At 37.2% G+C, this 24551-nt stretch overlaps 3 protein-coding genes across 5 annotated transcripts in view; all 3 read left to right on the top strand.

Annotated features, from left to right (window-relative positions):
* The window catches only part of LOC143033019 (uncharacterized), a 787267-nt gene that overhangs the window by 570645 nt on the left and 192071 nt on the right, over positions 1–24551 (top strand). The window lies entirely within an intron of this gene.
* LOC143033073 (serine/threonine-protein kinase Chk1-like) lies at positions 139–5170 on the top strand. The gene is made up of 2 exons (XM_076198272.1): positions 139–171; positions 4178–5170. The coding sequence occupies exons 1-2, from the start codon at positions 139–141 to the stop codon at positions 5168–5170; spliced, it is 1026 nt and encodes a 341-aa protein (XP_076054387.1).
* Positions 11694–23695, top strand: LOC143033072 (uncharacterized). Its single transcript, XM_076198271.1, has 5 exons — positions 11694–11825; positions 16553–17412; positions 17650–17851; positions 22694–23134; positions 23225–23695. The coding sequence occupies exons 1-5, from the start codon at positions 11694–11696 to the stop codon at positions 23693–23695; spliced, it is 2106 nt and encodes a 701-aa protein (XP_076054386.1).

Genomic DNA, 24551 nt, shown 5'->3' with positions numbered 1-24551 from the left:
ATCACAATCAGCGACCGTTGTAGAATGGCACATGGATAAATTCGCCATACAATTATAAATATATAAAAAATACCAAAGAAGTGTTTTTCTACATATTCATTATAATTCATCGTTCGAAATTCTGCCTTAACATATGGTATGTCACACGTCGAAATTTATGTTCATGATCAGGTTTGACGTCACAAACACCCCTTATCGGAGAGCTAGGACGGTGCCCCTCACACAGGACTTTGTAGCGTGAAATTTAATAAATCATGCCCCTGGTTCATCTTCGCCGGTGACAGGGTTCGAACCGCCATTATAAAGAATTTCAAAGGCGAAGCAAACCGGCAGGAGACCTTTTGGTCCATATGTACATCGGATGCGAAAAAAATCATAATAATAAATTAATAAATAAAAACTATAATAATGTAAATAAATTAAATACATAAATGTATATAGTTAAATAATAAACAAACAGGTAAATAGTAAATAATAATAAATTGACATATAACAAATAATAAATGAGAATCAAACAGACAAATAATAACAAAAAAATAATAATATGAAATAACATATAATCATTACAGCATCTTGCTTAGGTGTTTATCTAAATGATTCTTAAACCTTCGAACTTAATTACATTGCACTACCTGTGCAGGAAGTTTATTCCATTCATTAACTACACGGATGGCGAAGTTGTTTCTACCCACTTCCAAATTGAATCTATTTCCTGGCAGTTTGAGACCATTGTTTCTTGTCTGATTCTCATTCAATGTGAAAATTCTATCACTTTTGATGTTGTCAATTCCCTTTAGAATTTTAAAGACCTGTATCAAGTCACCTCTGAGTCTACGCTTTTTTAGGGAAAGCAGATTCATATATTTTAGTCGATTTTCGTATGATTTATTTTTGATATTTGGAATCAGTTTTGTGGTGAGTTGTTGTACTTTTTCCAGTCTGTCAATGTCTTTAATGAGATTCGGTGACCATACGGAAACAGCATATTCCAAATGTGGACAAACTAACGATTTACTGTATATAGCGTGTTAATGATAGACTTTTGAAGTAAAAAAAATCCTGTAATCAGTCCTAGAATTTCATTTACTTTCTTAGAGGCTGAAATACACTGCTTAGATGGTTTGAGATCGTTACTGATAATTACCCCGAGGTATTTTTCACTATTCACTTTTGTTAACAAATTTCCAAATAACTTGTAATGGTACTGTTATTTTTACCTATGTGTATAAGCTTGCATTCACTTGTGTTAAATTTCATTAGCCACTTTTCAGAACATTGCTGCAGTTTATCTAAATCTTCTTGAATATCTAATTGGTTTAAGTGGTCATTCCGTACAGTTTTGTATCATCAGCAAATTTGGAAATAGTAGATATTAGTCCATGGTCTATATCATTTATATATACTATGAATAGAAGTTGCCCAAAAACGGAACCCTGAGGAACTCCACTTGTAAAAAATTTCAATCTAGAAGTTTTTCCATTTAAAACAAATCTGTTTTCGATCATTCAACCAATTACTAGTCCAACTTAATAGGCTACCACTTATTCCGTGTGAAACTAATTTAGTGAGTAGTCTTTCGTGTGGGACGGTATCAAAAGCTTTTGCAAAGTCTAGATATATTAAATGTATATTGTTTCTTTTGTCATAATTCGAGATAACTGTGTTGTAGAATTCGAGCAAGTTAGTCACCCAAGAACGTTTCCGTTTGAAACCATGTTGGCTATCATTTATCAAACGGTTACTTTCTGAATGATGTTCGATAGCATCTCTGATAATAGTTTCCATTATTTTTCCTACGATTAAAATCAAACTTATAGGCCTATAGTTATTTGGTTTCTTTTTGTCACCTTTTTTGAATATGGGAGTAACGTTAGCTAGCTTCCATTCTGTTGGGACATCTCCGGATATGATGGATTTCTTGAAAAAAATTCTAATGGAACAGCAATCTCATTTTTCATTTCCTTTAAGATTCTTGGGTGCAAAATGTCAGACCCTGGTGTTTTATTAACTTTGAGTTTCTCTGTACACCTTTTAATTTTTTCTTCTGTTATATTTACCGTAGTAAATTTACCCTAGACTTTTCACAGGTTTCAGTTTGTAGATCACTCTGAGGTGTTTCGTTTACGAACACCGAGTTAGAATAGTTGTTTAAAATATCACGCATTCCTCCATTTGAATATCCAAGTTGACCGTCAGCAGATAATAGTGGACCAATGTGATTCCTAACAACCTTTTTATCTCAATGTAACTATAGAATTCTTTGGGATTCTCTTTGGATTTATCAGAAGCATTCATTTCGTATTGTCTTATTCTTTTTTTTTTTTTTTTTTTTTTTTTTGTCTTTTAAAATCTCTTTTTATTGACACATAACTTTCATAGTCATTAGATGCACCCGAGCACTTATATTTCTTATAAGCCTGTCTCTTTTTAGCAATCATTTTTCAATTTCTATGTCGAGCCACTTTGGGCGAGCCTGATTTGGGGAACGTCTGTCCTTAAAAGGGATGTTAGTATGAATCATCTCAGTGAGCATATTTTGAAAAATCTCCCACATCTGATCTACAGGTCTTTCGCTTAATTTTGCCTCCCAATCTGAAACCTGAAGCTCCTGACATAGTCCTATGAACTGAGCTTTACTGAAATCGGGTATTTTAGAAACACATCTATTTTGAAATTTTTTGGGTTTTTGAATCTAAGTTGTGGTCGTTATTTCCAATAGTTTTACAAAGTTCTACACCGGTTATCATGCTTTCGCGGCTAGTGGTCAATTGATCGAGTAAGTTTCCATATCCTGTGGGCTCTTTTACATGCTGAGTTAAGTAATTGTCACCGAGGAAATCTATCAAGCGACTAACTATATGGCCATGTTCAAGGGTCACCCAACCAATTTCAGTAAAATTAATATCACCCATTATCAATAAGTCCCGGTTGCAGGAACTAGACAGTTCTTGAAATAACAGTTTGTCGTCTGCTAAAGATAATGTCTTTGGCCTATGTATTACACCTACATTAATTTTTTGTCCATTTGTTTGGGTAAATTCTACCCACAAACTATCATATGCATCCTGTTTCACTTTCTCTAAAACACAAGCATGGGCATTGTTTCTAACGTACAACAGAACACCCCCACCTTCCTTGTGGCTTCTATCCTGATGAAAGTGTCTAAATCCCGCAATATTAAATTCAGCTTCTAACTCTGTACCGTTTAACCATGTCTCAGTTATTCCTATCATATCGATAATTTCGCTTTTGACATACGCCTGTATTTCTTGAAATTTTTTCCTAATACTACGAGCATTAAAGTACATAGTTTTAAGAAACTCGTGATTATTTCTTTTTGACACATTTTGAGTTTCAATATCATGTCTTACATTGTAATTTTTCCGCAAGTAACGACGCCTTAACCCGTCCAGCCAGCCATTCGATATACGAGTATATCCTTTGGTACACAAGTATATCCTTTGCTATAAGAATATATCCTTGTCCTTTGGTACACATAAACACTTGCTTAAGTGTTTATCTAAACAAACCTTAAAGCTTCGAATTGTACTACATTGCACTTGTATAGCAAAGGACATACTCCTATAGCCAAGGATATGTTCTTATAGCGGAGGATACACTTGTGTTTGCTATTATTTGTTTTGTTATTATTTGCTTGATTTTCATTTATTATTCGATATATGTCAATTTATTGTTATTCATTATTTGCCTGTTTATTATTTAACTATACATATGCATTTATTTATTATATCTATTATTATTTATAAAAATTTTATCTTTTTTTTTTCTTTTATTTGTTTATCGTTATTATTATTTTTTTCCGCATTAGCAATAGTTATGGACCAAAAGGTCTCCTGTCGGCATGCTCCGCCTTTGATATCCGTTGTAATCCTTCGCTATACGAGTATATTCGTTGCCGTTTCCTTTCCCCTATTCCCCTGTACTATTAGCACAAGTAACAGTTACTGCTGGGAATTTGAGAGAAGTGCGTGATTCGAACCGATAACTAAGCGAATGCGAAGCCAGCATGCTTCTAATTACGCCACCAGCGCACGAGAGAGAGAGAGAGAGAGAAAGAGAGAGAGAGAGCGAGTGCGCTTCAGCCCAAGAGCACCAAGTGACCACAAATCTACGAAATCCTCTTGACTCTTCGTGAAGATAGATCTTTCTCCTCCAGACTAGAGTCGTTGTGGGAATCTACTGCTTCAAGATGATCTTCCAGTTGTTTTTCGCCGTGAGGCGCTGTTTCCAGGAGATGAAGAATTGCCGAAGAGAAAATACTTCGACTTCCAGAGAACCTGACTTCGGTGGAACCGAAAACTTTGCCTCGTCGCCCGCCACCCTGACCGACTACGAAAGCCTCCTGAAGAAGAACGAAGACACCTGCAAACGCTACAAATTTGCATCAGGATGGACTAAGGTCAGGGTCCTTGGAGAAGGCGGGTTTGGGAAAGTATTTTTACTAAGAAAGAAAAAGACGAAAATTGCTCGAAAATGTGTCCTTTCCCAGCCTACGGAATATGGATTTTCATCGGAAAAAATCATCCACATCCAGATGAGCCATCCAAATGTGCTCAAACTTTATTGCTGGGAACAGAAGGCTAACATTGTGTGTTTCAACCTGGAATATTGCTCCAGAGGAGATATCGCGAGCCATCTGATTGACCTCGAGGAAAAAGATGCCAAATCCTACTTTAAGCAACTGTTGGATGGCGTTACTTACATCCACGCAAGAGGCATCGTTCATAGAGATCTAAAGCCTGAAAACCTTCTTGTAACAAAAGATAAAGTTGTGAAGATCTCCGACTTTGGTCTTGCGGACTTTTTCATCGTCAACGGCAAAGAGATTCGCCTGACTGAGAAGGTGGGTACCGAATCGTACATGCCACCAGAAGTTCTGCAGTCCCACTGGAAGAGATACCAAGGCCCTCCTGTCGACCTTTGGGCTTGTGGCATCATCTTTTTCAAGTTGATGACCAAAAGAAAGCCTTGGTCAAGAGCTGACCTGGATGACAAGGAGTACAAAATGTGGGTTGAAAATAGAAAGGGGCTATACAAGAAAGACGGCTGGAAGGAGCTAAACAAAGCCTTGAGGACACTTCTGAAGCTGTTGCTGGAACCGAACCCCACGCAGAGGATTTGTGGCTGGAGAAGAGTCTGCCGACATTGAGCAGATCCCGTTCTTGGACGCGTATCGCATTAAACCCTTCGTCACTGTTAATATTTGAAAGAGTCGTACAATTGACTTGAGCCTTTGGCTACCAGAGGTTTCCCTCAGCTGAATGAATATTACCATAAACCTATAATTGCATTAACTTGTGCCCTGTGCCGAGGATGCCTTCTGGCCGACTGGGTTGGAGCGTCGCTGCTTATTGTGGAGCTCAGTGTGGCGGTGGTTCGAACCCTGCCAGCAAGGCGGGTTGGATCGGGGTCGTGGTTGATTAAGTTCCGCTGTACAAATCCTTGGTAAGGGGCGTCGCCTAAGCCTCCAGCTAGTTAAACCGAATCAGTCAATTATGTCCTCAAAATCTGGTGCATTGAGGTGTCATTTACGTTCATAATTTAAGAAAATATAATTAGTGTTACCACTAGAATCTGAAACTGGGAGAGGTAGTAATAGTCTACATGTGGGAGGAGGGAGGAGAAAGGAGGGAAGAGGGAGAAGGAAGAAGAAGAAAGGAGGAGGGAGGAGAAAGTAGTGAGGAGGGAAGAGAAAGGACGGGCTAGAGAAAAGAAAGAGGAAGGGGGAAGACTTTTACAACCTGCTTTACCAAAACTGGAAATATTTTGGTATTACAATACTTTATAAATTATTGAATTACTATGCTAAATGTATGTAAGTAAGCGTAGTCTTGAGTGCAGAGTGGTGTTATGATAGATAGACATATGTTTTAGACAGTAGATGTACTTAGCGTGAATAGATCTGAATTTTATATCCAATTTATTATTATTTACTATTTACCTGTTTGTTTATTATTTAAACTATACCTATGCATTTATTTATGTATTTCATTTTGTTATTTACATTATTATAGTTTTTATGTCTTGTTTTATTATTAATATGATTTTTTTTTTTTTAATCCGAACTATATATTGATCAAAAGGTAGACAGTCGGCATGCGACGCCTTTGTAATACTTTGTGTTCATGACACAGGATTGTGGTACTTTGGTGGTGTGCGGAGACATCAGCAAGAAAAAAAAATGGGGCTGGATGATTGCAATGAAGCCATTTCCATAGGTCTAGAGACATAAAAAATGAAGAGAGATATTAATTGAAATAGAAAATATAAGAACAAGCCTGGGAGTCTTAAATGTACAAATTTATTTTGATAGGGAATATCCAACGATAGAAATGTCAAGAACGTAAGAATGAAGATCCAGTCAAGGGACGAATGAATCTTAAAGATTCATTTCATGTTTTACCATAAAATTCAGTAAACTTTACAATGATCATTATGGAAATCATTCATCATAATGAACGACCGTTATAGAATGGCACATGGATAAATTCGCTATGCAATTATAAATATATAAAAAAAATACCAAAGAAGTCTTTTTCTACGTATTCATTATAATTCATCGTTCGAAATTCTGTCTTAAGATATGCTATGTCACTCGTCAAAATTGATGTTCATGATAAGGTTTAAATAACCCCATATCGGAGGGCTAGGACTGTGCCCATCACAGAGGACTATGTAGCGTGGAATTAGATAAACCATGCCCTTGGTTCAACTTCGCCGGTGGCAGGGTTCGAACCGCCATTACAAAGGATTACTAAGGCGGACAATGCCGACAGGAGACCTTTTGGTCCATTTATTATTTAGTAATAAATTAAGAAATAAAAACTATAATAATGTAAATAACATATAAAATACATAAATATATGTACAGGTATTGTTAAATAATAAACAAGCAGGTAAATAGTAAATAATAATAAATGGACATATAACAAATAATAAATGAGAATCAGACAAATAATAAAACAAAAACAAATCGTATAAAATAAATTAAAATAATTACAGCATATTGATTAGTTGTTTATCTTAATGATTCTGTAAGCTTCGAACTTAACTACATTGCAATACCTGTGCAGGAAGCTTATTCCATTCATCAACTACACGGTTGGCGAAATTGTTTCCACCCACTTCCAAAATGAATCTATTTACGGACAGTTTGAGACCATTGTTTCTTGTCTGATTCTCATTCAATGTGAAAATTGTCACTTGGTGTTGTCAATCCCCTTTAGAATCTTAAATACTGTACCTGTATCAAGTCACCTCTGAGTCTACGTTTTTTTAGGGAAAACAGATTAATATGTTTTAGTCGATTTTCGTATGATTTATTTTTCATATTTGGAATCAGTTTTGTGGTTCTCCTTTGTACTTTTTCCAATCTGTCAATGTCTTTAATGAGATTCGGTGACCATACGGAAACAACATATTCCAAATGTGGACGAGCTAATGATTTATATGGCTTGTTAATGAGAGATGGACTTTTGAAGTCAAAAGATCGCGCAATCAGTCCTAGAATCTTATTTGCTTTCTCAGATGCTGAAATATACTCCTTGGATGATTTGAGATGGTTACTGATAATTACGTCGAGATCTTTTTCACTATTCACTTTTGTTAACGCATTTCCAAATAACCTGTACTTACTGTTATTTTTACCTTACACTTACTTGGGTTAAATTTCAATAACCACTTTTCAGACCATTTCTGTAATTTATCTAAATCTTCTTGAATATCTAATTGGTTTAAGTGATCATTTGCCATTCCACACAGTTTGTATCATCAACAAATTTGGAAACATTAGATTTTAGTCCATGGTCTATATCATTTATATATACTATGAATAGAAGTGGTCCAAGAACGGAACCCTGAGGAACTCCACCTGTAACATTTTTCCATCTAGAAGTTTTTCCATTTAAAACAACTCTGTTTTTGATCATTCAACCAATTACTAGTCCAACTTAATAGGCTACCACTTATTCCGTGTGAAGCTAATTTAGTAAGTAGTCTTTCGTGGGGGACGGTATCAAAAGCTTTTGCAAAGTCTAGATATATTAAATCTATATTGTTTCTTTTGTCATAATTCGAGATAACTGTGTTGTAGAATTCGAGTAAGTTAGTCATGGAAGAACGTTTCCGTCTGAAACCATGTTGGCTATCATTTATCAAACGGTTACTTGCTAAATGATGTTCGATAGCATCTCTGAAGATATTTTCCATTATTTTTCTACGATTGAAGTCAACCTTATAGGCCTATAGTTATTTGGTTTCTTTTTGTCACCTTTTTTGAATATGGGAGTAACATTAGCTAGGTTTTCATTCTCTTGGGACATCTCCGGATATGATGGATTTCTTGAAAATAATTTCTAATGGAACAACAATCTCATTTTTCATTTCCTTTAAGATTCTTGGATGCCAACCGTCAGGCCTTGGTGTTTTATTAACTTTGAGTTTCTCTATACACCTTTTAATTTTTTCTTTTGTTATATTTACCGTAGTAAGTTTACCCTAGACTTTTCACAGGTTTCAGTTTGGAGTTCACTTTGAGGTGTTTCGTTTACGAATACCGAGCTAAAATAATTGTTTAAAATATTACACATTCCTTCATTTGAATATTCAAGTTGACCGTCAGCAGATAATAGTGGACCAATGTGATTCCTAACAACCTTTTTATCTCTAATGTAACTATAGAATTCTTTGGGATTCTCTTTGGATTTATCAGCAATATTCATTTCGTATTGTTGTTTTATTTTGTTTTTATTGTCTTTTTTAAATCTCTGTATTGATACATAACTTTCATAGTCATTAGATGCACCCGAGTATCTATATTTCTTGAAAGCCTGTCTCTTTTTAGCAATATTTTTTCAGTTTCTTTGTCGAGCCACTTTGGGGGAGCCTGATTTGGGGAACGTTTGTCCTTAAAAGGAATGTAAGTATAAATCATCTCAGTGAGCGTATTTTGATAAAATTTCCCACATCTGATCTACAGGTCTTTCGCTTAATTTTGCCTCCCAATCTGAAAGCTGAAGCTCCTGACGTAGTCCTATGAAATGAGCTTTACTGAAATCGGGTATTTTAGAGACACATCTATTTTGAAATTTTTTGGGTTTTTGAATCTAAGTTGTGATCGCTATTTGCAACAGTTTCACCGAGTTCTACGCCAGTTACCATGCTTTCGCGGCTAGTGATCAATAGATCGAGTAAGTTTCCATATCTTGTGGGCTCTTTTACATGCTGAATTAAGTAATTGTCACCAAGAAAATCAATCAAGCGACTACCTATATGGCCATGTTCAAGGGTCATCCAATCAATGTCAGTAAAGTAGATATTACCCATTATCAATAAATCCCGGTTGCAGAAACTAGAGCGTTCTTGAAATAACAGTTTGTCGTCTGCTAATGATAATATCCTTGGCCTATATATTACACGTACATTCATTTTTTGTCCATTTGTTTGGGTAAACTCAACCAACACACTATCATATGCATCCTGTTTCACTATCTCTAAAACACAAGCATGGACATTGTTTTTAACGTACAATAAAACACCCCCACCTTTCTTGTTGTTTCTATCCTGATGAAAGTGTTTAAATCCCGCAATATTAAATTCAGCTTCTAACTCTGTACCGTTTAACCATGTCTCAGTTATTCCTATCATATCGACATTTTCGGTTTTGACATACGCCTGTATTTCTTGAAATTTGTTCCTAATACTACGAGCATTAAAATACCTGGTTTTAAGAAACTCGTGATTTTTTTTTTTTTGCATTTTTAGTTTCAATATCATGTTTTACATTATAATTTTGCCGCAAGTAATGACGCCTTAACCTGTCCAGCAGAGCCATTCGATATACGAGTATATCCTTTGCTACCCAAGTATATCTTTCGCTATAAGAATATATCCTTGTCCTTTGGTACACATAAACAATATAAAATAAATGGCAGTCATTGCAGCACCTTGTTTAAGTATTTACTTGTGTTTGCTATTATTTGTTTTGTTATTATTTGCTTGATTTTCATTTGTTATTCGTTATTTGTCAATTTATTATTGTTTACTATTTACCTGTTTGTTTATTATTCAACTATTCCTATGAACTTATCTATTTTATTTATTACTATTTATATTATTACTATTTTTATTTATTTCTCTTTTATTTATTTATTTATCATTAATATAATTTTTCCGCATCCGACCTAGTTATGGACCAAAAGTTCTCCTGTCGACATGCTACTCCTTTGTAATCCTTCGCTATACGAGTATATTTGTTGCCGTTTCCTTTGCCCTATGTCCCTGTACTATTAGGACAAGTAACAGTTACTGCTGGGAATTAGAGAGAAGTACGGGATTCGAACCTATAACTAAGGGAATGCGAGGCCAGCATTCTTCTAATTACACAAACCAGCGCACGAAAGAGAGAAAGAGAGAAAGAGCGAGTGCGCTTCAGCCCAAGCGCACCAAGTGACCACAAATCTACGAAATCCTCTTGACTCTTTGTGAAGATAGATCTTTCTTCTCCAGACTAGAGTCGTTGTGGGAATCTACTGCTTCAAGATGATCTTCCAGCTATTTTTCGCCGTGTGTCGCTGTTTCCAAGAGCTGAAGAATTGCCGAAGAGGAAATACTTCGACTTCCAAGGAACCTGACTTCGGTGGAACCGAAAACGAAGAAAACTTTGCCTCGTCGCCCGCCACCCTGACCGAATACGAAAGCCTCCTGAAGAAGAACGAAGAAACGTGCAAACGCTACAATTTTGCATCAGGATGGACTAAGGTCAGGGTCCTTGGAGAAGGTGGGTTTGGCAAAGTATTTTTACTAAGAAAGAAAAAGACGAAAATTGCTCGAAAATGTGTCCTTTCCCAGCCTACGGAATATGGATTTTCATCGGAGGAAATTATCCACATCCAGATGAGCCATCCAAATGTGCTCAAACTGTATTGCTGGGAACAAAAGGCTAACATTGTGTGTTCCAACCTGGAATATTGTTCCAGAGGAGATATCGCGAGCCATCTGATTGACCTGTAGGAAAAAGATGCCAAATCCTACTTTAAGCAACTGTTGGATGGCGTTGCTTACATCCACGCAAGAGGCATCGTTCATAGAGATCTAAAGCCTGAAAACCTTCTTGTAACAAAAGATAAGGTTGTGAAGATCTCCGACTTTGGTCTTGCGGACTTTTTCATCGTCAACGGCAAAGAGATTCGCCTGACTGAGAAGGTGGGTACCGAATCGTACATGCCACCAGAAGTTCTACAGACCCACAGGAAGAGATACCAAGGCCCTCCTGTCGACCTTTGGGCTTGTGGCATCATCTTTTTCAAGTTGATGACCAAAAGAAAGCCTTGGTCAAGAGCTGACCTCGATGACAAGGAGTACAAAATGTGGGTTGAAAATAGAAAGGGGCTATACAAGAAAGACGGCTGGAAGGAGCTAAACAAAGCTTTGAGGATACTTCTGAAGCTGTTGCTGAAACCGAACCCCACGCAGAGGATTTGTGGCTGGAGAAGAGTCTGTCGACATTGAGCAGATCCCGTTGTTGGACGCGTATCGCATTAAACCCTTCGTCACTGTTGATATTTGAAAGAGTCGTACAACTGACTTGAGCCTTTGGCTACCAGAGGCTTCCCTCAGCTGAATGAATATTACCATAAAACTATAATTGCATTAACTTGTGCCCTGTGCCAAGGATGCCGGTTGGTCGACTGGGACGGAGCGTCGCTGCTTGCGGTGGAACTCGGGGTGGCGGTGGTTCGAACCCTGCCATCGAGGCTGGTTGGACCGGGGCAAGGTTGATTAGGTTCCACGCTACAAAGTCCTCGGTAAGGGGCACCGTCTTAGCCTCCTGATAGTTAAACCGAATCAGTCAATTGTGTCCTCAATATCTGGTGCATTGAGACGTCATTTATGTTCATAATTTAAGAAAATATCATTAGTGTTACCCCTAGAATCTGAAACTTGGAGAGGTAGTAATAGTTTACATAGAAGAAAGAGGAAGGGGGAAGACTTCTACAACAAACTTTACCAAAACTGGAATTATTTTGGTATTATAATACTTTATGAATTATTGAATGACTGTGCTAAATGCATGTAAGTAAGCGTAGTCTTGAGTGCAGAGTGGTGTTTGGTAGATAGACATATATTTTAGACAGTAGATGTACTTAGCGTGAATAGATCTGAGTTTTAGTTCCAAAGTGTAATTGAAACAGGATTGAGGTACTTGGGTGGTGTGCGGAGACATCAGCAAGACCAAAAAAATAATAATAAAAAAAAGTGGGGTTGGATAGTAGGAATGAAGCCATTTCCATGGTTCTAGAGACATAAAATGAAGACAGATATTCATTTAAACAGATATTCATTTAAATAGAAAATGTAGGAACAAGCCTGAGAGTCTTAAATGTACAAATTTATTTTGATAGTGAATAACCCAAGATAGAAATGTCAAGAATGTAAGAATGAAAATCCAGTGAAGGGACGAATGAATCTTAAAGATTCAGTTCATCATTTACCACAAAATGCAGTAAGATTTACAATTATTATTATGGAAATCATTCATCAGAATTAGCGACCGTTGTAGAATGGCACATAGATAAATTCGCCGTGCAATTATAAATATATAAAAAATTCCAAAGAAGTCTTTTTCTACGTATTCATTATAAATCATCGTTCGAAATTCTGTCATAAGATATGCTATGTCACTCGTCGAAATTTATGTTCATGATAAGGTTTAATATCACAAACACCCCATATCGGAGGGCTAGAACGGTGCCCTTCACAGAGGACTTTGTAGCGTGGAATTTGATTAACCATGCCCTTGATTCAACTTCGCCGGTGGCAGGGTTCGAACCTCCATTACAAAGGATTACAAAGGCGGAGAATGCCGACAGGAGACCTTTTGGTCCATTTATTATTTAATAATAATTTATTAATAAATAAAAACTATAATAATGTAAATAACATATAAAATATATAAATATATGTACAGGTATAGTTAAATAAAAAACAAACAGGTAAATAGTAAATAATAATAAATGGACATATAACAAATAATAAATGAGAATCAAGAAGAAAAATAATAAAACAAAAACAAATCGTATAAAATAAATGGTAATCATTACAGCATCTTGGTTAGGTTTTTATCTTAATGATTCTTACAGCTTCGAACTGAACTACATTGCACTACATGTGCAAGAAGTTTATTCCATTCATTAACTACACGGTTGGCGAAATTGTTTCTACCCACTTCCAAATTGAATGTATTTGCGGACAGTTTGGGACCATTGTTTCTTGTCTGATTCTCATTCAATGTGAAAATTGTCACTTTTGATGTCAATTCCCTTTAGAATTTGAAATACCTGTATGAAGTCACCTATGAGTCTACGCTTTTTTAGTGAAAACAGATTAATATGTTTTAGTCGATTTTAGTATGTTTTTTTTTTTATATTTGATAGCAGTTTTGTGTTTCGCCGTTGTACTATTTCTAGTCTGTCAATGTTTTTAATGAGACTCGGTGACCATACGGAAACAGCATATTCCAAATGTGGACGAACTAACGATTTATATAGCTTGTTAATGAGTAATGGACTTTTCAAGTCAAAAGATCGCGCAATCAGTCCCAGAATCTTATTTGCTTTCTCAGAGGCTGAATTGCACTGCTTGGATGATATGAGATCGTTCCTGATAATTACGCCGAGATCTTTTTCACTATTCACTTTTGTTAACGAATTTCCAAATAACACGTACTTACTGTTATTTTTGCCTATGTGTTAAATTTCATTAGCCACTTTTCAGACCATTGCTGTAATTTATCTCAATCCTCTTGAATCCCTAATTGGTTGAAGTGATCATTTGCCATTCCACATAGTTCTGTATCATCAGCAAATTTGGAAACAGTAGATTTTATTCCATTGTCTATATCATTTCTATATAGTATGAATAGAAATGGCCCAAAAACACAACCCTGAAGAACTCCATCTATGATATTTTTCCATCTAGAAGCTTTTCCATTTAAAACAACTCTCTATTTTCAATCATTCAACCAATTACTAGTCCAACTTAATAGGGTACCCCTTATTCCATGTGAAGCTAATTTAGTAAGTAGTCATTCGTGTGGGATGGTATAAAAAAACTTTTGCAATGTCTAGATATATTAAATACATATTGTTTCTTTTGTCATAATTCGAGATAACTGTGATATAGAATTCGAGTAAGTTAGTTATGCAAGAGCGTTTCCGTCTGAAACCATGTTGGCTATCATTTATCAAACAATTACTTTCAAGATGATGTTCGGTAGCACCTCTGATAGTTTCCATCATTTTTCCTACCACTGAAGTCAAACTTATAGGCCTATAGTTCTTTGGTTTCTTTTTATCACCTTTTTTGAATATGGGAGTAACGTTAGTTAGCTTCCATTCTCTTGGAATATCTTCGGATATGATGGATTTCTTGAAAATAATTTCTAATGGAACAACAATCTCATTTTTCATTTTCTTTAAGATTCTTGGATGCCAACCGTCAGGCCCTAGTTTCTCTATACACCTTTAATTTTTTCTTTTGCTATATTTACCGTAGTGAGTAAGTTTACCCAAGACTTTTCACTTTGAGGTATTTCGTTTACGAATACCGAGCTAAAATAATTGTTTAAAATATCACACATTCCTTCATTTGAATATTCAAGTTGACCGTCAGCAGATAACAGTGGACCAATGTGATTCCTAACAACATTTTTATCTCTAATGTAACTATAGAATTCTTTGGGATTCTCTTTGGATTTGTCAACAATATTCATTTCGTACTGTCCTTTTCGTTTTTTTTTAACCTCTCTGTATTGATACATAACTTTCATAGTCATTAGATGCACCCGAGCACTTATATTTCTTATAAAACTGTCTCTTTTTAGCAATACTTTTTTCGGTTTCTTTGTCGAGCCACTTTGGGCGAGCCTGATTTGTGGAACGTCTGTCCTTAAAAGGGATGTAAGTATGAATCATCTCAGTGAGCGTGTTTTGAAATATTTCCCACATCTGATCAACATGTCTCTCGCTTAATTTTGCCTCCCAGCCGAAGCTCCTGCTGTAATCATATGAACTGAGCTTTACCAAAATCGGGTATTTTAGAAACACAGGTATCTATTGTAAATTTGTTGTGATCGCTATTTGCAACAGTTTCACTGACTTCTACATCAGTTATTATGCTTTCGTGGCTAGTGATCAATAGATTGAGTAAGTTTCCATGTCTTGTGGGCTCTTTTACATGCTAAGTAATTGTCACCGAGAAAATCAATCAAGCGAGTACCTATACGGCCATGTTCAAGGGTCATCCAATCAATGTCAGTAAAATTGAAATAAACCATTATCAATAAATCCCAGTTGCAGAAACTTGACAGTTCTTGAAATAACAGTTTGTTGTCTGCTAATGATAATGTCTTTGGCCTATATATTACACCTATATAATTCAACCCACAAAATATCATATGCATCCTGTTTCACTATCTCTAAAACACAAGCATGGACATTGTTTTTAACGTACAACAGAACACCCCCACCTTTCTTGTGGTTTCTATCCTGATGAAAGTGTTTAAATCCCGCATTATTAAATTCAGTTTCGAACTCTACCGTTTAAACATGTCTCAGTTATTCCTACCATATCGAGATTTTCGCTTTTGACATACGCTTGTATTTCTTGAAATTTGTTCCTAATATTACGAGCATTATAGTACATGGTTTTAAGAAACTCGTGATTGTTTCTTTTTGACACATTTTTAGTTTCAATATCATGTTTTACATTATAATTTTGCCGCAAGTAACGACGCCTTAACCCGTCCAGCCAGCCATTCGATATACGAGTATATCCTTTGCTACACAAGTATATCCTTCGCTATAAAAATATATCCTCGTCCTTTGGTACACATAAAAGATATAAAATAAATGGCAGTCATCACAGCACTTTGCTTAAGTGTTTATCTAAACGAACCTTAAAGCTTCGAACTGAACGACATTGCAATTGTGTAGCAAAGTACATACACGTATAGCCAAGGAGGATATACTTGTGTTTGCTATTATTTGTTTTATTATTTTTTGCTTGATTTTCATTTATTTGTTATTTGTCAATTTATTATTATTTACTATTTACCCGTTTATGATTTAATTATACCTATGCATTTATTTATTTTATTTATTATTTATATTATTTTTTCCGCATTTGCAATAGTTATGGAACAAAAGGTCTCCTGGCGGCATGCTCCGCCTTTGTAAAACTTTGTAATCCTTTGTAATCCTTCGCTATACGAGTATATTCGTTGCCGTTTCCTTTGCCCTATGTCCCTGTACTGTTAGGACAAGTAACACTTACTGCTGGGAATTGGAGAGAAGTGCAGGATTCGAACCCATAACTAAGCGAATGCGAAACCAGCACGCTTCTAATTACACCACCAGTCCACGAGAGAGAGAGAGAGAGAGAGAGAGAGTGCGCTTCAGCTCAGTCGCACCAAGTGACCAGAAATCTACGAAATCCTCTTGACTCTTTGTGAAGGTAGATCTTTCTCCTCCAGACTAGAGTCTTTGTGGGAATCTACTGCTTCAAGATTATCTTCCAGCTATTTTTCGCCGTGTGTCGCTGTTTCCAGGACCTGAAAAACTGCCGAAGAGGAAATACTTCGACTTCCAGGGAACCTGACTTCGGTGGAACCGAAAACGAAGAAAACTTTGCCTCGTTGCCCACCACCCTGACCGATTTCAAGAGTCTCCTGAAGAAGAACGATGAGAATTTGAAACGCTACAACTTCGACTCAGGATGGACTAAGGTCAGGGTCCTTGGAGAAGGTGGGTTTGGTAAAGTGTTTTTACTAAGAAAGAAAAAGACGAAAATTGCTCGAAAATGTGTCCTTTCCCAGCCTACGGAATATGGATTTTCATCGGAAGAAATCATCCACATCCAGATGAGCCATCCAAATGTGCTCAAACTGTATTGCTGGGAACAGAAGGCCAACATTCTGTGTTTCAACCTGGAATATTGTTCCAGAGGAGATATCGCGAGCCTTCTGATTGACCTCGAGGAAAAAGATGCCAAATGTTATTTTAAGCAACTGTTGGATGGCGTTGCTTACATCCACGCAAGAGGCATCGTTCATAGAGATCTAAAGCCTGAAAACCTTCTTGTAACAAAAAATAAGGTTGTGAAGATCTCGGACTTTGGTCTTGCGGACTTTTTCATCGTCAACGGCAAAGAGATTCGCCTGACTGAGAAGGTGGGTACCGAATCGTACATGGCACCAGAAGTTCTACAGTCCCAAAACAAGAGATACCAAGGCCCTCCTGTCGACCTTTGGGCTTGTGGCATCATCTTTTTCAAGTTGATGACCAAAAGAAAGCCTTGGTCAAGAGCTGACCTGGATGACAATGAGTACAAAATGTGGGTTGAAGAGAGAAAGGGGCTATACAAGAAAAACGGCTGGAAGGAGCTAAACAAAGCCTTGAGGACACTTCTGAAGCTGTTGCTGGAACCGAACCCCACGCAAAGGATTTGTGGCTGGAGAAGAGTCTGCCGACATTGAGCAGATCCCGTTCATAGACGCGTATCGCATTAAACCCTTCGTCACTGTTAATATTTGAAAGAGTCGTACAACTGACTTGAGCCTTTGGTTACCAGAGGCTTCCCTCAGCTGAATGAATGTTACCATAAGCCTATAATTGCATTAAGTTGTGCCCTGTGCCGAGGATGCCGGCTGGTCGACTGGGATGGAGCGTCGCTGCTTGCGGCGGAGCTCAGTGTGGCGATTGTTCGAACCCTGCCACCGAGGTGGATTGGACCGGGGTCATGGTTGATTAGGTTCCGCGCTACAAAGTCCTTGGTAAGAGGCACCGTCTTAGCCCTCTGATAATTAAACCGAATCAGTCAATTATGTTCTCAATATGTGGTGTATTGAGGTGTCATTTATATTCATGATTTAGGAAAATATCATTAGTGTTACCACTAGAATCAGAAACTGGAAGAGGTAGTAATAGTTTATATGTGGGAGGAGGGATGAGAGACGAGGGAAGAGGGAGACGGAAGATGAAGGAAGGAGGAGGGAGGAGAAAGGACGGAGGAGGGAGAAGAAAAAGGAAGGAAGAAAGAGGAAGAGGGAAGACTTTTACAACAAGCTTTTGCCACAACTGGAATTATTTTGGTATTATAATACTGCGTAAATTATTGAATGACTATGGTAAATGCATGTAAGTAAGCGTAGTCTTTAGTGCAGAATGGTGTTACGGTAGATAGACATATGTTTAAGAGATTAGATGTACTTAGCGTGAATAGATCTGAATTTTATATCCAAAGTGTAATTGAAACAAGATTGAGATACTTGGTTGGTGTGCGGAGACATCAACAAGACAAAAAAAATGGGGTTGGATGATAGCAATGAAGCCATTTCCATGGGTGTGGAGACATAAAAAATGAAGAGATATATTAATTTAAATAGAAAATGTAGGAACAAGCCTGGGAATATTAAATGTGCAAATTGGTTTTGATAGGGTATAACCAACGATAGAAATGTCAAGAATGTAAGAATGAAGATCCAGTGAAGGGACTAATGAATCTTAAAGATTCAGTTCATTTTTTACCACAAAATTCAGTAACATTTACAATGATCATTATGGAAATCATTCATCATAATCAACGACCGTTGCAGAATGGCACATGGATAAATTCGCCATACAATTATAAATGTATAAAAAATACCAAAGAAGTCTTTTTCTACATATTCAATATAATTCATCGTTCGAAATTCTGCCCTAAGCTATGGTATGTCACTCGTCGAAATTGATGTTCATGATAAGGTTTAAATCACCCCATATCGGAGGGCTAGAACGGTGCCCTTCACAGAGGACTTTGTAGCGTGGAATTTAATTAACCATGCCCTTGGTTCAACTTTGCCGGTGGCAGGGTTCGAACCTCCATTACAAAGGATTACAAAGGCGGAGAATGCCGACAGGAGACCTTTTGGTCCATTCATTATTTGATAATAATAAATAAATAATAAATATGATTAAATAACATATAAAATACATAAATAAATGTACAGGTATAGTTAAATAATAAACAAACAGGTAAATTGTAAATAATAATAAATGAGAATCAAACAGACAAATAATAACAAAACAAAAACAAATCGTATAAAATAAATTATAATCATTACAGCATCTTTGTTAGGTGTTTATCTTAATGATTCTTAAAGCTTCAAACTGAACTTCATTGCATTACCTGTGCAGGAAGTTTATTCCATTCATTAACTACACGGTTGGCGAAGTTGTTTCTACCCACTTCCAAATTGAATCTATTTGCGGACAGTTTGAGACCATTGTTTCTTGTCTGATTCTGATTCAATGTGAAAATTGTCACTTCTGATGTTGTCAATTCCCTTTAGAATTTGAAATACCTGTATGAAGTCACCTGAGTCTACGCTTTTTTTTTTTTAAGAAAAATAGATTAATATGTTTAGTCGATTTTCGTATGATTTATTTTTGATATTTGGAATGAGTTTTGTTGCTCGCCGTTGTACTTTTTCCAGTCTGTCAATGTTAATGAGATTCGGTAACCATAGGGAAGCAGCATATTCCAAATGTGGACGAACTAACGATTTATATAGCTTGTTAATGAGTATTGGACTTTTGAAGTAAAAAAAAAAAAATCGCTCAATCAGTTCTAGAATCTTATTTGCTTTCTCAGAGGCTGAAATACACTCCTTGGATGATTTGAGATCGTTACTGAGATCTGTTTCACAATTCACTTTTGTTAACGAATTTCCAAATGACTTGTACTTACTGTTATTTTTACCTAAGTGCATTACCTTGCATTTACTTGTGTTAAATTTCATTAGCAACTTTTCAGACCATTGCTGTAATTGATTTAAATCTTCTTGAATATCTAATTGGTTTAAGTGATCATTTGCCATTCCGTACAGTTTTGTATCACCAGCAAATTTGGAAACGGTAGGTTTTAGTCCATGGTCTGTGTCATTTATATATACTATGAACAGAAGTGGCCCAAGAACGGAACCCTGAGGAACTCCACTTGTAACATTTTTCCATCTAGAAGTTTTTTCATTTAAAACAACTCCCTGTTTTCGATCATTCAACCAATTACTAGTCCAATTTAATAGGCTACCACTTATTCCGTGTGAAACTAATTTAGTAAGTAGTCTTTCGTGGGGGACGGTATTAAAAGCTCTTGTTGCAAAGTCTAGATATATTAAATATATATATATATATATATAAAAAAATTTTTTTTCATAATTCGAGATAGCTGTGTTGTAGAATTCAAGTAAGTCACGCAAGAACGTTTCCGTCTGAAACCATGCTGGCTATCATTTATCAAACGGTTACTTTCTAAATGATGTTCGATAGCATCTCTGATGATAGTTTCCATTATTTTTCCTACGATTGAAGTCAAACTTATAGGCCTATAGTTATTTGGTTTCTTTTTGTCACCTTTTTTGAATATGGGAGTAACGTTAGCTAGCTTCCATTCTGTTGGGACATCTCCGGATATGATGGATTTCTTGAAAATAACTTCTAATGGAACAACAATCTCATTTTTCATTTCCTTTAAGATTCTTGGATGCCAACCGTCAGGCCCTGGTGTTTTATTAACTTTGAGTTTCTCTCTACACCTTTTAATTTTTTCTTTTGTTATTTTTACTGTAGTAAGTTAACTCTAGACTTTTCACAGGTTTCAGTTCGAGATCACTTTGAGGTGTTTCGTTTACGAATACCGAGCTAAAATAATTGTGTGAAATATTACACATTCCTTCATTTGAATATTCAAGTTGACCGTCAGCAGATAATAGTGGACCAATGTGATTCCTAACAACCTTTTTATCTCTAATGTAACTATAGAATTCTTTGGGATTCTCTTTGGATTTATCAGCGGTATTCATTTCGTATTGTCCTTTTTTTTATTGTCTTTTTAAAATCTCTCTGTATTGATACATAACTTTCATAGTCATTAGATGCACCCGAGCACTTATATTCCTTATAAGCCTGTCTCTTTCTAGCAATCCTTTTTTCAGTTTCTTTGTTGAGCCACTTTAGGCGAGCCTGATTTGAGGGACGTCTATCCTTAAAAGGAATGTAAGTATGAATCATCTTAATGAGAGTATTATGAAAAATTTCGCTTAATTTTGCCTCCCAATCTGAAAGCTGAAGCTCCTGAACTGAGCTCTACTGAAATCAGTTATTTTAGAAACACAAGTATCTATTCTAAAAAAAAAATTGGTGTTTGAATCTAAGTTGTGATCGCTATTTGCAACAGTTTCACCGACTTCTACATCAGTTACCATGCTTTTGCGGCTAGTGGTCAATAGATCGAGTAAATTTCCATATCTTGTGGGATCTTTTACATGCTGAATTAAGTAATTGTCACCAAAAAAATCGATCAAGCGACTACCTATATGCCCATGTTTAAGGGTCATCCAATATCAGTAAAATTGAATCACCCATTATCAATAAATCCCGGTTGCAGAATCTAGACAGTTCTTGAAATAATAGTGTGTCGTCTGCTAATGATAATGTCTTTGGCCTATATATTACACCTACATAAATTTTTTGTCATTTGTTTGGGTTAACTCAACCCACTTTCTCTAAAACACAAGCATGGATATTGTTTTTAACGTACAACAGAACACCCCCACCTTTCTTGTGGTTTCTATCCTGATGAAAGTGTTTAAATCCCTCAATATTAAATTCAGCTTCGAACAATGTACTGTTTAACCATGTCTCAGTTTTTCCTATGATATCGAGATTTTCGCTTTTGACATACGCCTGTATTTCTTTAAATTTGTTCCTAATATTACGAGCTTTAAAGTACATAGTTTTAAGAAACTCGTGATTATTTCTTTTTGACACATTTTGAATTTCAATATCATGTCTTACATTGTAATTTTTCCGCAAGTAACGACGCCTTAACCCGTCCAGCCAGCCATTCGATATACGAGTATATCCTTTGGTACACAAGTATATCCTTTGCTATAAGAATATATCCTTGTCCTTTGGTACACATAAACACTTGCTTAAGTGTTTATCTAAACAAACCTTAAAGCTCGAACTGAACTACTGTACATTGCACTTGTGTAGCAAAGGACATACTCGTATAGCCAAGGATATGTTCTTATAGCGGAGGATACACTTGTGTTTGCTATTATTTGTTTTGTTATTATTTGCTTGATTTTCATTTATTATTCGTTATATGTCAATTTATTGTTATTTTATATTTGCCTGTTTGTTTATTATTTAACTATACTTATGCATTTATTTATCTATTATTATTCATATAATTTTTATCTATTTTTTCTTTTATTTGTTTATCGTTTATAGTTATGGACCAAAAGGTCTCCTGTCGGCATGCTCCGCCTTTGATATCCGTTGTAATCCTTCGCTATACGAGTATATTCGTTGCCGTTTCCTTTGCCCTATTCCCCTGTACTATTAGGACAAGTAACAGTTACTGCTGGGAATTGAAGAGAAGTGCGGGATTCGAACCCATAACAAGGTCAATGCGAGACCAGCACGCTACCGATTACGCCACCAAGCAGTGCACAAGAGAGAGAGAGAGAGAGAGAGAGCGCGAGTGCGCTTCAGCCCAAGCGCACCCAGTGACCCCAAATCTACGAAATCCTCTTGACTCTGTGTGAAGAAAGATCTTTCTCCTCCAGACTCGAGTCGTTGTGGGAATCTACTGCTTCGAGATGAACTTCCAGTTGTTTTTCGCCGTGTGTCGCTGTTTCCAGGAGCTGAAAAACTGCCGAAGAGGAAATACTTCGACTTCCAGAGAACCTGACTTCGGTGGAACCGAAAACGAAGAAAACTTTGCCTCGTCGCCCGCCACCCTGACCGACTGCGAAAGCCTCCTGAAGAAGAACGAAGAAACGTGCAAACGCTACAAATTTGCATCAGGATGGACTAAGGTCAGGGTCCTTGGAGAAGGAGGATATGGCAAAGTATTTTTACTGAGAAAGAAAAAGACAAAGATTGCTCGAAAATGTGTCCTTTCCCAGCCTACGGAATATGGATTTTCATCGGAGGAAATCATCCACATCCAAATGAGCCATCCAAATGTGCTCAAACTGTATTGCTGGGAACAGAAGGCTAACATTGTGTGTTTCAACCTGGAATATTGCTCCAGAGGAGATATCGCGAGCCATCTGATTACCCTCTAGGAAAAAGATGCCAAATCTTATTTTAAGCAATTGTTGGATGGCGTTACTTACATCCACGCAAGAGGCATCGTTCATAGAGATCTAAAGCCTGAAAACCTTCTTGTAACAAAAGATAAGGTTGTGAAGATCTCCGACTTTGGTCTTGCGGACTTTTTCATCGTCAACGGCAAAGAGATTCGCCTGACTGAGAAGGTGGGTACCGAATCGTACATGCCACCAGAAGTTCTACAGGCCCACAGGAAGAGATACCAAGGCCCTCCTGTCGACCTTTGGGCCTGTGGCGTCATCTTTTTCAAGTTGATGACCAAAAGAAAGCCTTGGTCAAGAGCTGACCTCGATGACAATGAGTACAAAATGTGGGTTGAAGAGAGAAAGGGGCTATACAAGAAAAACGGCTGGAAAGAGTTCAACAAAGCCTTGAGGACACTTCTGAAGCTGTTGCTGGAACCGAACCCCACGCAGAGGATTTGTGGCTGGAGAAGAGTCTGCCGACATTGAGCAGATCCCGTTGTTGGACGCGTATCGCATTAAACCCTTCGTCACTGTTAATATTTGAAAGAGTCGTACAATTGACTTGAGCCTTTGGCTACCAGAGGTTTCCCTCAGCTGAATGAATATTGCCATAAACCTATAATTGCATTAACTTGTGCCCTGTGCCGAGGATGCCGGCTGGCCGATTGGGATGGAGCGTTGATGCTTGCGACGGGCCTCGGGGTGGTGGTTGTTCGAACCCTGCCATCGGGGTGGATTGGATCGGGGTCGTGGTTGATTAGGTTCCGAGCTACAGAGTCCTTGGTAAGGGGCGCCGCCTAAGCCTCCTGATAGTTAAACCGAACCAGTCAATTGTGTCCTCAATATCTGGTGCATTGAGGTTTCATTTATGTTCATAATTTAAGAAAAATCATTAGTGGTACCATTAGAATCTGAAACTGGGAGAGGTAGTAATAGCTTACGTGTGGGAGGAGGGAGGAGAGAGGAGGGAAGAGAGAGAAGGAAAAAGGAGGGAGGAGGAAGAAGGGAGGGTGGAGATGGGGGATAGGGAGGAGGGAGGAGAAAAGACGAAGGAGGGAAAAGGAAGAGGGAGAAGAAAGAGGGAGGAGAGAGGAGGGAAGATGGAGAAGAATGAGGAACGAGGGGGTAGGAAGAGGAAAGAGAGAGAAGGGGTAGGGAGGAGGGAGAAGAAAAAGGAAGGAGGGAAGAAGGAGAAGGAAGAGGAAGGAGAGAAGAGGGGGTAGGGAGGAGAGAGGAGGGAAGAGGAAGAAGGGAGGATGGAGGAGATAGATAGGGTGTTGGAGAAAAGTTCAGGTGTTGGAGAAAATGGAGGCGAGGTGGAGGTGGTGGGATTGGGCGATGC

Source organism: Oratosquilla oratoria, chromosome 15 (genome assembly GCF_046742065.1).
Source record: "Oratosquilla oratoria isolate Oo_2021 chromosome 15, ASM4674206v1, whole genome shotgun sequence".
Classification (NCBI taxonomy): Eukaryota; Metazoa; Arthropoda; class Malacostraca; order Stomatopoda; family Squillidae; genus Oratosquilla; species Oratosquilla oratoria.
Note: the sequence above shows the minus strand (reverse complement) of the source record. Positions and strands in the feature narration are given on the sequence as shown.